The sequence below is a fragment of the Stomoxys calcitrans genome, chromosome 2, assembly GCF_963082655.1.
Source record: "Stomoxys calcitrans chromosome 2, idStoCalc2.1, whole genome shotgun sequence".
NCBI classification, from domain to species: domain Eukaryota; kingdom Metazoa; phylum Arthropoda; class Insecta; order Diptera; family Muscidae; genus Stomoxys; species Stomoxys calcitrans.
Window position 1 is genome coordinate 152,605,275 of NC_081553.1, and position 16,707 is coordinate 152,621,981.

General features: G+C 40.1%; 1 protein-coding gene across 1 annotated transcript; it reads left to right on the forward strand.

Moving 5' to 3' along the window:
* Positions 1–16,439, forward strand: LOC106092968 (programmed cell death protein 6). Its single transcript, XM_013259924.2, has 3 exons — positions 1–154; positions 214–589; positions 16,187–16,439. Exons 1-3 carry the CDS (start codon positions 93–95, stop codon positions 16,286–16,288), a joined length of 540 nt encoding a protein of 179 aa, XP_013115378.1. The 5' UTR covers positions 1–92; the 3' UTR covers positions 16,289–16,439.
* The last annotated feature ends 268 nt before the right edge of the window (positions 16,440–16,707 follow it).

The window sequence follows — 16,707 nt, forward strand, 5'->3', positions numbered from 1 at the left end:
TATTGCTGGCAACACTGGTCATAGATGATTGTACAAATCGTGTCAAAGATAGAGTGCATTTTTTAATAAGAATTTTAAGATATTAAACAAATATGGCCTATACATACCAATCACAGATGCCTGACCAGCAATTCTTATGGGACGTATTTTCACGGTATTAAAGGCAACTATTTGTATGTACTTAGAACACATTTATTTTAATGAAATTTTCAGTGTTGACAAAGATCGTAGCGGGTTCATATCAGCGGACGAGCTTCAAGTTGCTCTATCAAATGGAACATGGAGTCCTTTTAACCCAGAGACTGTTCGTCTAATGATAGGCATGTTTGACCGTGAAAATCGGGGCACCGTATCATTTCAAGACTTTGGATCTCTATGGAAATATGTAACAGATTGGCAAAACTGCTTCAGATCGTTTGATCGAGACAATTCGGGAAATATAGATCAAGTGGAATTGAAAACAGCTCTCACATCCTTTGGTTATCGTTTATCGGATAACCTTATTGAAATGCTAATAAGAAAATTTGACCGTTTCGGTAGAGGTACAATTCTGTTCGATGACTTTATCCAATGCTGCATTGTTCTTTATGTGAGTAATAATTTTCCTTAATCATAGAAATGATTTCGTATACAAAACTACAATCTTTTGATTAAAATGTGTGAAAGCAAATATTCAGTTGCGGGTAAAACGACCACTTTAAATTTTCCCCTCAAATCAATTTTTATTATCACGAAAAAGTAATAAAGTGTAGCACAATTTCATACATTTTTATTAAGATTTCTCAAAACCAAAGTGATATTTTACCACAACAATTATTTTTTTTTCTTTACGATAAAATACAAAATTGATTTGAAGAAACAAAAATGAAACGTAGAGTTTCATTGATGGAAATTTTGAGTACCGACAATTGCTGACTGTCGCTACTGTTGTATCACAATGGTGTAATGGCCGATGCCGCCCGGCCCCTAACTGAAACTCCGCTCAATACACGGCAAACTGTGGTCTACTGTTAAGTCACCTTGAACCCCGGAATAAGAGATGACAGAACTCAGTTACTTTTGGCAATGCAACTGTGATTGACCCGAAGAAATATGCCAGGTTGTTCAACAGTCGGTTTATTGAGAATCCCGAGAGTTACAATATTAGAAGATCTATTGATTGACCCGAAGAAATATGCCAGGTTGTTCAACAGTCGGTTTATTGAGAATCCCGAGAGTTACAATATTAGAAGATCTATTCTTCGTATCGTTAAATGCCATCACATTTTACCATGTGCCATCGGCAAGGGCTGCCGCCTCAGTGTACGTGTTTGTCCTTTTTTCGTGACAGGATTGAAAAGAACTCCGGACCCTGGTTCGTTTTGCCAGGACCGCAATCATCATCGGTCGGTGTCGGTAAAGTGTAATCGGTGCATGGAGTGGGTACATTTCCGATCTTGCATTTCTTATGAGTCGGAAGAGCATATTGGTCGCAGCGATCCAGGAGACAAAGCTGACCAACACAGCTTGCACAGTTGTCACGGTTACAATCGCTCAAGGAATGGATGTGGAAGACTGGCCTTCTTAATACACCATTCCGTGCAATATAGACCTATCTCGTCTGCGCATAGTGCTAGTGATCCCTACATGGAATGCTTGGGGATAGCAGTCAGGCCCGGTATTGCCGAGATAGAGCTTTACAACGTGTACATACCGCCGGTTGGTAGCTGTGTCCCGATTAGTGGCCAGGCATACAACCCCGACATAAGTGGGTTGGCACTGGCCATAATCGTCTGGTTCTAGGGGACTTTAATGCCCAACACACGTCATGGCATTCCCCCCTTGGTAACGACCAGCGTGGCATAGCTTTTGGCAGAGCAGATTGAAAGGTCCACGTTTTGCACGGTGAATGAGGATGCCCCACTAGGATTACAAGGGGGTGCAGCAGCTCTCTGAGCGCCGGACGTTTATCAATCATAAGGCCGATTGGACTGGCTTCAGAGCGTATACCAATCGCCGCTTCAGTGACTGATCCGAAGAGATGCGCCAGGTTGTTCAATCGTCAACTTATTGTGCATCCCGAGAGAGACAGGGCAAGGAGGAGAGCCATTCGCCGGTCTCCGAGCTGATGAACAGTCATCACAATTTACCGTGGGCGAAGTTACGAATGCCATACGTGGCGCCAAATCATCTAAGGCGTTGGGCCCCGACGGAATCTGTACATTGATGTTGAAGTATCTGGATTCACCACTGTCCTCAAACTGTTCTTGAACACTCTTATAGTTCCCGATGTCTGGAAAATGGGCAAGAGTGATCCCGCTACTGAAGCCTGGAAAGAACCCGAATTTGGTGGAGACCGATCTTCCTTCTCTCACGAGTAGCAAAGACGCTTGCGGTATTATACCTCCCGAGCCACGTAGGAGAATTTCCATTCGCAGAGCATCAACATGGATTTCGAAGGCTGCATAGCACAACAACTGTTTTGCATGCCAACACCGCACACATTTGCCGTGGCTTCAATCAGCCCAGGCCATGTGATAGGACGGTCCTCATGGCACTGGACCTATCGAAAGCATTCGACAGCCATGTCAAAATATTTGAGGACATCGCCAACACGTCGCTCCAGCCAGGCCTGAAACGCTGGGTCGGAAATTATCTGTGTGGTCGCCAGTCATTTGTGGAATTTAGGGATAGGAAGTCGAAGCACCGTAGAGTGGAACAGGGAGTTCCCGAAGGTGGGGTGATATCTCCGGCACTATTTAACCTCTATCTATCCTCCATTCCAGCCCCTCCAGACGGCATAGAGATCGTATCAAATACGGACGATTGTACGATCATGGGATCAGGCCCCCACCCAATGTTGACATCTGCGATAGGTTAAACGTCTACCTCAAAGAACGAACCAGATTCCTGTGGACGCACCTCATCTTAGTCGCAGAGTTCCTGAGTCTTGACACTCAACAGAATCAAGACAAAAGATAGAACACAATAAACTGCTACAACAACAAAAACAAAGAAACCTTGTTGACCACGTAGAAAGCAATTGGCCGATCTGTAGTAAGTTATGCAGCGCCAGTGTGGTCTCGTCAGTTCTGTGACACGCATTGGATTAAAATTCAGATCTGCCAGAATGCCGCCCTCCGAACTACGACGGGCTGTCTTCTCAGTTCTCATGTGGACCACCTCCATCAGGAGACAAAGATCCTACCAGTGCGAAGACATATATACATGCTGTCTAAGCAATACCTTTTGGTCTGTTATCTCAGAGACAATCCAAATCATCATCTTGTGGATAGAGATCTACCGCCCAGAAGCCTTAAGGTAGATCTACATGATCTAAAGCGTGAGGTTCAGCGCTAGAAGAGAGAACCTCTAGATCATGCGGCATATCAGCGGGTCTAGACAACACTCATGCAGACACGGTAGCAGATGCGGTAAATTGCTACCGGGTGAATGTAGTCCTTGAAAAATGACCGCCTCCCATTGCATCTGAAGAAATTGACCTCCCTCGGCAAATCAGAGTTGTTCTGGCTCAATTACGTTCCGGCAGATGAAGCCTCCTCAACTCCTACAGAACAAGGATTTATGCCTACATGCAAGATGTATGTCCCGTTTGTGATCAGGGACCACATGATACGCGTCACCTGTTTAATTGCCCAGCCAGACCCACTCGACTCAGACCCAGATCCCTCTGGACGCACCCCATCTTAGTCGCAGAGTTCCTGGATCTTGACACTCAAAAGAATCAACCAAACGAAAGATATACGTACCGGATTAACACGAGGAAGTCCTTCATCGGGAAAGGCTGCCACCTCAGTGTACAACACACTTCTACAACAACAACCATGTGTGTGTACCGACACGGGATAAATATGAGCACCACACAAGCTGGAACTGTCCGCTCCGCTCCGCTCTGTGTGGTGTTCATCGTTATCACGAGAAGCTTAGCTGTGAGCTATCGGGCGCGTCCACATGTTGCGGATAGTGGAATACTCCATTCGGATTAACTGCAATTGCAGTCGCAGACAATCAGCGGCATCAAGCGGAGAGTCCCAGTGAGAGACCGGGAGGCATCGGGTCTGAGTGCCTATGATGCTCGATATGACAAGGCGAGTTTTGGCACATTTAAGTAATCAATGGTCATCACGTTCCCGTGGCAATCGTTCCTTTGGAACGGAACGACTTCCTCATGTATAGGAACTAGACGAGGATGTTGTGGCTACAACAACAACCATGTGTGGATTATACACACATGGTTGTTGTTGTTGGATAACTATAGGCATCACACAATCCTGAAATTTGAGCTCCAATCTGTGTGGTGTTCTTCGTTAGCATGAAAAGCTTAGCTGGGAGCAACCGGGTGCGTCCACAGGTTGCGTACAGTGGAATTCTCCAGCGGGATCGAGCGCAGAGTCTCAGTGAGAGGCCGGGTGGCACCGGCTTTTGCTTTAATACTGAGTGCCTATAATGCTCGATACGACAACGCGAGTTATTGGCGCCTTTAAATAACCTATGTCCATCATGTTCCCATAACGATCTGTTGTTTAGACCGGAACGAGCTTGCTCGGTTATAAAAGCTTGACGAGGATCGCCACCTCCATATGCAAATGTGGCTAAAACAACAACAACCATGTTACCAGTTACGAATCCGTTGCGCCAAGGCATCCAAGGCTTTGAGCCCCGACGGAATGTCAACACGTCAACACGCCCCTCCAGGCAGGTCTGAAATGCTGGGTCAAGAATTATCTGTAGTCAGTCATTTGTGGAATTTAGGGATTAAAAGTCGAAACACCGTAGAGTGAAACAGAGATTTTCCAAAGGCTGGGTAACATCTCCCGCACTATTTAACCTCCTTTCCACTTCTTTAGAATGGCATAGAGATCGTATCATATGCGGATCATGGCATCAAGGCTCCCACCCATTGTTGACAACTGCAATAGGTTTACCTTAGTTTACTGCAAGAGATCTGAAGACATCTGCTGCCAATTTTTCAGACAGTTTGTTCAATACATACACGCATGAGGTGGGTAAGGAGCTGAATGTGATAGGCTATGGAGTAACGATTCCGACCATCAAGTGTGCTACAATACTTGTTGAGATATTTAAAAGCTCTTACAAATTATCCTCACATGCCACTGCCATTTGTCGGATAAGGTTTAATAAGGTCAGAAATACAAACAAGTTCCTTAAGTCACTTGCCGTCAGCACTAGGGGTGCTGATAAAGAAACCTTGTTGACCACGTACAATGTAATTGGCCATTTTGTGGTAAGTTATGCAGCGTCAGTGTGATCTCGTCAGCTATGTGACATGCAATGAAATAATATTTAGATCTGTCAAAATGCCGCTTTTCGAACCGCGTTGGGCTGTCCCCCCAGATTTCAAAAGCATACTTGATTAATTTAAAAACGTTAAAACGGAGTATCAAACTCCTCACCAGGGGTTGTAAGGTTCATGAATAAGTTGAGTTTTCTCATTGACATATTTAGGTAAGGACAATTTAGGCTCCATTGGAGAATTTGCATTTTGTGGTTTTACATTACAATCTTCTTTACCAGATTCACTATGAAACCTTTTTGAGTCATTTCAATTGTTGATTCTACAATACTTCTTCTTATTACACTTATTCCCAAATAGACGTCAATATCTCCCATATCTTTCATTTCAAATTCTGATTGAAGCTGTACCTCTAAGTCTTGAATTCCTTTTATATGGTTGTCAAAAATAAGAAGGTCTTCTACATAAAGCAATATACCTATACTGCTCTCAGTGATATCCATTGGAAACCGGGTCTTGACATCTATTTGCTGTATGAAATATTTCATTTTATTTGCGACTGCTAATAGAATACAGAATGTACCAATTCTAGCCACAGGAGAATAGGTCTAATTGAAGTCAAAACCTTGACACTGAGTGAATCTTCTGCAACAACTTGAGCTTTGATTCCTTGTCTTTCTCGCCTTTAAACGGCAACCTGTGTTGGTTTCCGAAAACACATGATTCGCAAAACGTTATTATATATCGTCCATCCTATTTACCATTGCTTTAAACTTTTTCATATCTTGCTTATTTAAATGGCAAAGTCGTGTTGTCATAAATCTGTGATTTGCTGATGGGTATTTAATTTGACATTTCCATTTTCATAATTTAGTTGATATTTATATCCCTTTTTTCTATAACTTTCCAACAGCAAACTTTTAAAATTTTACACGCTTTTGTTTTCAAATACGGCTTTCATCGCTGCTTCTTTAATGCGTCATATAGAAAACATGTTGCATCTCAGATCCTTGCAAAGTAAAACGTTTTTAATGAACACCTTGAAAACTTCCCATTCACTTTGATGTATCCAACAATTGTTCCAGATCTTTCCGCAACAATAATTACACCATCCTTTGCAACACCAATAATTACTGGATTATATAGCTTGTGTAACTCGAAGAAACATCTTTCATCATTGGCCATGTGATCGCTGGGTCCGGAATCCACTGTCCATTTATTCATCAGCAATAAGGCACAAATCCGTGTTGCCCATGTTTCCAGATTTCTCAGATTGTTCGCATTAATAGAGGGTGCAGATATTAATCCGCCCCATGCCACTATAGACATACACCTAAGCCAGTAATCGGCTTGTTGTGCGCTCTAAAAACTATAAAGTAACCTCTAAAAATAAATTTTTAAGTTAGGAATTCCGTCTACTTACAAAATCCTTAATTGTTTTTAATGCCACTCCCCTAAGTTGGTTCATGTCTGATATTGTGTTACCACCTTAGTACCGGTATCTGTTGGACGCGAAAGCCGGGCAATGACAAAGGAAATGCTCCAACGTCTCATCATCTCCCCGCATGCCCTACACATGCTATCACTTGCCGCACCGATTTTACATAAGTGAGCTCGTAGTCCTATGTGTCCCGTTATGATACCAATAGCTATACTGACCTCTTTCTTGCTTCCTTTCAGTAATAGCCTCGTCTTCTAACGATCTTGATCCCCCCATAGGATTTTCGCCGTCCTACCGACCGTTTCGCTGTTCAACAATGTTGCATGCGCATTCGTCGCCCACTCACTTAACTCGGACTGCGTCGACACGAAAGGCTTCAGGTTAACCAAGTTTATTGACGGCAGTACTCTGGCCTTCACCGCCAAATCGTCTGCCCTTTCATTTGCCCTTACACCGTTATGGCCCGACATCCAAACGATGCGGATTTTGCCATCTTCAGAGAAGGCGTTAATCTCCTTACCCTGCAAGACTGTTCGCGACTTTACCGTCCTGGTTGTTATTGCCCTTATGGCAATTTTACTGTCGGTAAAGATGTTCAGATTCGACGTTCTCGCGTTAGCACCACACCACTTCACGCATTCCGTGATCGCGCGGATCTCCGCCTGCAGGACCGTATTATGGTCAGGCAGTCTAAAACAGATCTCAGTCCCTGGGCTTTCAATGTAAACCTTCAGGCCCACTCTGTCCTCTAGCTTTGATCCATCCGTGTAACATGATGTTCCAGATGACAATACTAGGATTCCGTCAATCCAAGACTGTGCCGATGGCAGCAGTGCGTCGCACTCGACTTCAAGGTTCATCTCAGGTATTCGATCGTATAACTTTCCACTTCCTTTCAGGTTTCCTATCGTCGCCTCGATTATACCGCGATGGTATGAGCTGCTCCCATCCTCAAACCATTCTTCCATCGCCTTAAGTTTCATAGCCGTAGTGACTGCCTCACACTTAATCTGTATGTCAATGGGTCGGATATCTAAGATAGTCTCCAGTGCCCTAGTGGGCGTGGTCCTCATCGCTCCGCCTATGCCAAGACAAGATGTTCTCTGAACCTGTTGTATGGTCCTTGTGTTGCACTTTTTCCCCATAGCAGTTCACCAAACTACTGAGGCGTAAGTAAGTATTGGTCTAATCGAGCTCCTGTAGAGCCAGTGGACTATCTTAGGATTCAGGCCCCATTTCGAGCCTACGGCCCTTCTACATAATGTCCAACATCTGTGAGCCTTCTCAGTACGCTCCTGAATGTGACACTTCCAATTCAGTTTCCTGTCCAAGATCACACCTAGGTATTTGACCTTGTCGGATATCGAAATAGTCATATGGAGGAAACGTGGTGCGTTAAATTTGCCCACCTTCGTCTTCCTCGGGAACAGGCATATTTCAGCCTTTTCTGGGTTAACATTGAGACCTCTGGGTCTAGCCCAGTCATATGCCAAACGAAATACCCTTTCGGCCCTTCGGCATAGCTCGTTCGGATCCTTACCTCTTAGAAATATTATAACAGACGGGTTCAAATCCCTCCTCAGTCAGCATCCGTAATAGGTCATTTATGGTGGTCACCCATAGGAGTGGCGATAAAATGCCCCCCTCTGGCGTGCCCTGTGCCACTTTCTCCCCTATATTTATGGCATTGGACACACAATTTATCCACCTGTTCCTTAGCATATGGTTTATCCAGTCTCTAAGGACCGGGTCCACCCGGTACTGGTCTAAGGATTTGATCAGTGTGTCGCTCCGCACATTGTTAAAAGCCCCCTCGATGTCAATGCATACCGCCAGTGTGTACGTTTTGGCATCGAACGACCTTCCCTTGACATAGGCATGCTGTTTTGTATTTGAACAGTTCGCTGGATGTCATACTCTTTATCATGGTGTCCACAATACGTTCCAAGGTTTTGAGTAGAAAGGACGTAAGGCTTATGGGTCTGTAGGCCTTTGGTGTCGCATAACTTGCCTTGCCGGGCTTAGATATAAACACCACCCTTGCCTCCTGTAAGGTTTTCGGAGTATATGAAAGTCCTAGGTACGCTGTGAAAATTTTGGCCAGACGAGGCGCCAGATAGTCTGCCTCCTTCTATAGTAACGCCGGAAATATCCCATCAGGTCCGGGTGACTTAAATGGTTTAAAGCTCCTCAAGGATTCCTTCACCATAAATTCCGTTATTATAAACCTTCGATCAACTGCATTATTCCGAGATTCCGGTGTCTCCGTGAGTCCTGTCGTATCCTGTGGAAAATGGGTTTTCATCGAAAGCCTCAACATGTCCTCCGTTGTCTCTGCTCTCACTTCCATATCGTCTACTAAAGTTTCAGTTTGGACATGGGTTTTTGAGAGAAACTTTTTTATCTTGGCGGCGTCTTAACGCTATCGACCTGTTCGCAGAAAAGCTTCCAGGAGGCACGTTTTGCCGCCCTGGTTATCTTATTTTATTCCTTGAGTCGTGTAAAATACATATCCCAAAAAACTTCCGCTTTTTTACGACGAGCTCTGTTAAAAAGTGCGAACCTCTTTCCCAATATTGCGAACCTCCCGGTCATCCAGGATTTTTCTTGGGCTGATTTCCTTTCCCGAAGAAGACAACTCGCTTTGAAAGACTCCACCTGTTGACATTTTCGTCAATGTCTTCTATGCTTGGAAAATCTAAATTATTTTGCCCAAGTCTTCTTCTGTGTAGCCTTCCGAATTTGCTCCAGTTGGTTTTAAACTTATTCCGGAGGCTTATCGGATTCGGCGTTGGCCGTGCTATTCTAAACCTAATGTAGCGATGGTCACTAACTGCTGCTGTCGAAGTACTTTCTGAGTTCCGTGCTTCCCAGCTGGCGCGCACTTTGAACCCAGTCCAACTTTGTGACACGCCCACACAGGGATTGTCGTTTCGATGCCATCCCCTTCTGACTCGATTGTGGCAGGGGGATATTTAGTCTCCTGCAATCCGCCAGACTTTAGCGGTGTGGTCGATAGATCGTCAGGCGATTGTTCGGCAACAACTGTTGAGTCGTCTCGTGATTCCCCAACCCCACCGCTTCTATAGATCTTCAGTTTCAACTTACCCTAGCGATATTAGCAAAGGTTCTTGGACCCATCTTACTGTTGTTCGCCCTAGTTCTTTTAGGTATGAGATGCCCTCCAAGTGACCGCAGCCTTTTGGCTGACGGCGGTGCAGTTTCCGAATCTAGACGTGTAGTCTTTGGGGTAGCCTGTGCAGCGAATTCCCGAGCCCAATTCAGGGAATCTCTCTCCCTATTAGTGAGAGTCTTAGGATCATTCGCACCAAGCCTCTCAATAAACCTGAGAGCGATGCGTCTTCTATTACTCCAACCTCTTAAAGAGCGTGTTGGTTTGCCGGGGAAGGCTGATGGCCTATGCGAAGATAGAATAGATTCGGCCTTGTCCTTAAAACTCGAACCAGGTGCCTTCGTTAAAAGCCCCTGCTGACCAGTCGTCTGTCGGCTAGTAGAGCTTGAAGCAGCCGCTTCACCAGTCAAGGTTTCAGTAGCAGACAACATGCTACGGCCTGGTACCACCACCGCAGCTGTTGGGTCTTTGGAGTCCATTCTAAGCCTACTCCCGGGCTCTAGATCTGCCGCTCCACTGGAAACAGACGCTAATAGATACCTCTATCAGCTATCTTTGAGTGACTTAAATTTTTCTTCCAAAAATAATGGCCTATCACGTGTTATAGGAAAATTTTTGCGGAGTGAAATAACAATACATCCGCTCCACTCAACGGTTCAAACAAGAATCAGCGCTGCCTAATGTTTCAATATTAGGATTTTTGCCTATCCAGGTATTCCTGTGGGAGACCTCCCACTTCTCTGAGACCAAACCTTGGTTTTGCTCGCCCAAGAATCCCAACATGCGTTCCGTCGCAAATTTACTGCCCCATCCCTTGATTAAGACCGTCGCATTTGCGAGCTGGGGGATATCCATCTCTCTCACCAGGTCGAGATTTGCGCCCTCCCAGGGAGCGTGAATATCTCTGACGAGCTGTTTGACGATATCAATACATTCCGCCGACTCACAACGCAGCGTAAAGATGTCCCCTCTATACTCGCAGCTCATCATTTGTTGGGTGGACCCTCTACCACACATGTTCGAAAATCCGATCGTTAACCCGATCTTCCACTTGGGACCGATGATCTGGTGGGATCCTACCTGATGTACAGCCGATATTGATGACTGCATAAGTCAGCTCATCTCTGTTGTGCTTCCTTGCCACTTTGGGGTAAGAGGGCGGCTCCTTACCATTCTAAGCGACCATCTTCCCCTTTCGTGATGGCAGTGGCCTCAGTTTGGAAGTCACAGTTCTCCATGAAGACTCAGGCCGTGCGCGCTTTCTTCGTTCCTGTTCCGACTTTGTCTACCACTGCAGGACACTGTCTGGAGTCTCCATTGCGGGATAGCTGGCTTGGTTTTCCTAGAGTACTTGAAAGCGGGGAGCTCTTTTTCTTCTGCAGCATTTTAGCAGTGTTTTGCTCTTCGGGATATCTGATTCTTTTCCAGCTTCTGTAGAAGTGTTTGGAATGTCAGTTCTATACCTTCCAGCATCCTGCACTTTCGCTCGATTGCGCTGCCGGTACATACTCCACTGACTCCTTCGTTAGCAAAGCCATCGATCACTTCTGCCGTCATCCTGCTGCCCTCATCTCTCGATTCGGCTGCGATGGCTGTTTCATTGACACCGTTGCCGTCTGATTCCGAGTCGGAAACACCACCTTTACTTAAAGGCTGGGGACGAACTGAAGGGAGAGAAGATAAAGTCCCCGAGTAAAAGTCTCGTTCTTGTCTTGGCTAAACTACTTATACAAAAAGTTAAAGTCTCGTATAACTGTTATAAAAGACTAACTATGAAAACAAAGTCCTCGCTTAAAGTCTTGTTAGAAGTGTTATAAAAATAATTTTGTACACGGGCTGTTTGGCCAGAAACTTTTATAAAAATTAATCCTAAAGCTGATTTGTTAGAAAAAGGCAATAAATAAAAAAGGTAATTAAAAAAAACATATGAAATAAAAAGTAATAAAAAAATAACATAATGATACAAAATACAAATTCAAACACCAAGCTGTTGTGGTGCAAAGGATAAAGCGATGGCTTGTCTGGCAACTGACATCGGTTCGATTCCTGTGCGGGTTGAAATTATTTTTTTTCTTTTGTTTTTTTTTAAGTGTCTTTGACAAATAACAATTTTAAAATCAGTAAACTTTTTGTCTCAACCAAATAATTAATACAAATTTTATTTCCAATATTATTGAATATAATATGTTTGGTAAATTTTGATACAAAATAAAATTTTAATTTTCCAAAGACTTCCTTGTCTTCGGAAAACTAAAATTGAAAATAAATTTTAAAAATATATTACGCCTTATTCACTTAAACAAAAAAAAAATAGGAAAAAACAAATTTAGTCTAGTCTTCGTCTCTTCTCACTACACCACATCACCATTTGGCGACAATCCCATGGCAGCCGGTTGTATATACCGGATTGACCCGATGAACTCCTTCATCGGCAAGGGCTGCCGCCTCAGTGTACCACACACTGCTACTACAACAACAACCATTTGGCGAAAGTAAATAATTTGCCTTTTTGTGGTTGTGATTTAAGGTGTGAACTATTATCACATCCTTTTATTTAACTCTTTCTTTGGACATGACTCGAAATGAAACAAAAAGAAAACTGACATCACAAGATGTGATAAGAGTTGCCAGATCAAAAAATTAAATCAAGAATAAAAAAAAATGAGAAGAAAGTAGGAACAAATTCAAATAGATGGGGATGCATTTTGAAAACAATAAAACATATCCCCAAATTTGAAAAAAGTTTTAAAAAATTTAAAAATATAAAAAATTTTAAAAATTTAGAAAATATTTATAAATAATTAAAAAAAAAGTGTACATTTAAAAGAAAAAAAAACATGTTATGGAAGTTATTGAAAATTTTCATCAAATTTGGGAAACAAATTTCACAGAAACAATAAAAATAAATTGAAAATTTTTTTGAAAAATAAAAGAAATGAGGAAAACGGAAAAAGTAAAAAAAGAAATTAGATGAATAGAAATAAAATGAAATGAAATAAAATGAACCAATAAATAGAGAAAAATTGTGGAAAATAATTAAGTTTAATAAAAATTAAAGAAAATAATATTAAATATATTTTTAAAAAAGTAAAATAATGGAAATGAAATACAACTGAATGCTAATATGTGTAAATAAATTGAAATGAAAAAAGTTTATGTACAATAAAATGAAATAAATTAAAATAAAATGAATAAATAAATTAAAAAGAAAAATTAATGAAATGAAAAGGAGTAAGTTTAAATGAAATGAAAATAATTTGCATTACTACTAAAATACAAATTCATTAATTTTTATTCCGAAGCATAAATATGATTGAAGTAGTTATTTTGTTTGTTGTTTTTAAAAAGTTATAATTTTATAAAATCGTAGAATATTGCAAAAAAGTGTACGCCATATATGTATATGCGTTTTATGTATGTTCCCAGTTATAACATATGGGATTATTAATGGAAAATAATATATTTGTCATATAATTTTAATAATATGTACATTGTTCAAAATGAAAATCCTTGTTCTATTTATATAGTCAGCTCTATAATATATAATCGTGCAACGGTTACCCTGGATGCTAAAAGGTAGCAGCGCGCGCCGAAATGGGTAAAATAAAAACAACCATTGCGTGCGCGTGCGCCAATGCGTTTTGATTATGATATGAATTTTAGTATTTAGAAAAAAATAAATTTCTTTTCTAAATTTTTGGAATTTATGTGAAAAGCACGTATGTATGCAAAAAATACTAATAGAGATATCTTAATAACAGTTGTTGAAATTTACTGTGAAAACTACAAAAGAAAGGAGTTTTGAGGAATTTGCGTTATGAGAACTCGAGGGGTTTTTCAAGTTATGTAAACATATAGGAATCGTATAAGTAGACATATCCTGATCAAATTTCACTTAAATCGCACCTACATATGTCATACTTAAAAAAAGAAAAAAAAAAATGTTTTTTCAACAAAGTCTAATCAATGGGAATTCTTTTATTTACCATTTTTATACCCTACACCACTACTGTGGTACAGGTTTTTATAACTTAGTAAATTTGTTTGTAACACCAAGAAGAAGGGAGATAGACCCGTCGATAAGTATACCGATCGACTCAGAATCACTTTATGATTCGATTTAGCTATGTGTTTCCTTCTGTCCATGTTAATTTGTGTACAAAGTACAGGTCGCAATTTTCATCTGATCGTCTTCGAATTTAACACAAGCATTTTCTTGGGTCTAGAGACGGAGTCTATTGGAATTGAAAAAAATCGGTTTAGATTGGATATATATCCCATATCCAATCTGCACTAAATTTGCATTTATACCTAACTTATTTTACTAATAAAAAATAAATTTGCCATAGAGCTCCTATATGCCGGAAATCAAACTCTTGTGGAGCCCCAACGACCTAGCGGAAAAAATTAGTATTTATGGTTTTATTTTTGTGACGATATACTTCCTAAAAATGTATATTAGGTCTTTTCACAAGACCTTATTTCACCAATGAAAAATAAATTCGGGATAGAGCTCTTATATTCGGGAAATCGGCCTCTTGTGGTGCCCCTACGGCCTAGCGGAAAAAATTTGTATTTTTGTTTTTTTTTTTTGTGACGATATACTTCCTTAAAATGTATGTTAGGTCTTTTCGCAAGACCTTATTTTACCAACAAAAAATAAATTTGGCATAAATTTGGCTCTTACAATGAGCTCTTATATGCCAGAATTCGGCCTCTTTTGGGGCCCCTACGACCTAGCGGAAAAAATTAGAAATTTTGGTTTTTTTGGTGTCGATATACTTGCTAAAAATGTATGTTAGGTCTTTTCACAAGACATTATTCCGCCAATAAAAAATAAATTTGGCATAGAGCACTTAAAATGAGCTTTTATATGCCAGAAATCGGCCTCTTGTGGGGCCCCTACGACCTAGTGGAACAAATTAGTACTTTTGGTTTTTTCTTAAGTTTAAATACTTGCTAAAAATGTATATTAGGTGTTTTCACAAGACCTTATTTGCGAAAAAAATAAATTTGGTATAGCGGTCTTACACTCAGATCTTATATGCCCTACGACCTAGCGGACAAAATGAGTATTTTTGTTTTTTTCTTGCGTCTATATACTTCCTAAAAAGCTCTCGAAATTGGCAGGATGTGGGCTCCTTTATGCCCAACTCACCAAATTGGTGTTTTTCATTTTTTTTTAAATCCAAATGAGTTCTGCAAATGTTTACTTGTTTCACATTACCTTATTTCGAAAATAGAAAATAAATCCGAAAAAAATTTTTTGTAATTTTTTCTGTATTTTATTTTCTTATTACCTTTTATTTCATATTTTTTTTTTATTTATTGCATTTTTCTAATAAATCAGCTTAAGCATTAATATTTATGAAAGTTTCCGGCCAAACAGCCCGTGTACAAAATTATTTTTATAACACTTTTTAACAAGACTTTAGGCGAGGACTTTGTCTTCACAGGTAGTCTTTTTTATAACAGTTATGCGAGACTTTAACTTTCTGTATTAGTAGTTTAGCCAAGACAAGAACGAGACTCCAACTCGGGGACTTTATCTTCACTTCTTTTAATACGTTCAAACCTGGCCTGCTGCTATCAGCTGTTCGCGTGAGACCACCATTTTAAATCCGCCTCGCTAATTGCTAAACAAAGCGATTCGGGGTTGGCCATGATGTAACATTGTTTTTTTGTAAAGATTTTACATACACATACGAAATAAAATTAAATTTAAATTATTTTAATTTTTTTTTTGTTTTATTTCATTAGGAGGTGGAACGTTCAAGTGATAGCGAGAATAGTATGAAAACATTCTCGGATTGGCACAAAGAGAATAAAGAAACAATACATTTTTGGCAATAAAAGTAGCACCAAACAGTACTTACAGTTTTATCAAAGTAAATAGAACTAAATGCTGAACAGATCGATTCAAGGTTTCCATGATGTAACATTGTTTTTTTTTAATGATTTAACATACACATACGAAGTAAAATGATTAAATTATTTTCAATTTTATTTCACTAGGAAGTGGAATGTTCAAGTGATAGCGAGAATAGTATTAAAACATTCTCGGATTGGTACTAAAGAAAATAAAGAGACAATACATTTTTGGCAATAAATATAGCACCAAACAGTACTTACTTTTTTATATTTTATCGTATTGTATTAATAACATGCGGGATTGCTACATCGTATCAAAATAAACCCGTTTTGTATCAATCTTTCTATCATTGTAGTCAAATTAGATTTTATTTCAAGAATCTAGCATATTTTTGGAAATTGAAATAACTTGGACGTATTTTGTTGTTAGGTTTTTCAATTTAGATAAATATTTCTTTATAATGTATAAAATTCTTTTATTTTTTAGACATTAACGTCGGCATTTCGGCAACATGATACAGATATGGACGGGGTCATTACTATACACTATGAACAATTTTTGAGCATGGTTTTCGCTTTAAAAATTTAAAGGAGGCTACCACAAGCTCTTTTTAAATTGTGCCAACACCATGCATCCAATGAAATACGGAATTAATACTATAACATGTAAAACAAATTTAATTTTTTACTTTTTTGTAAATATGTAAATTTGTACTAATAAAGCTCAAGTTCTAATGGTTTTGCTTCTTTTTTTATTTATTTACCAACACTTTTATGGCTTACGCACATTAAACTACTTCAACTTGCGAAAATATGTCAACAAATACAATTAAAGAAACATTATTAAATCATCATCGCATTAAAAAAAATCGCCTATCACGGTCTTTTCGCGATGGCATAAATTCATCTAATGAAATATGGATTCAGCAAAGTTAGATTGTAGAAAAATTTGGAAAAAATTTTGGATTCGCTTGATAACTCCTTGCGGAAACGTAAAAAATTCTAATA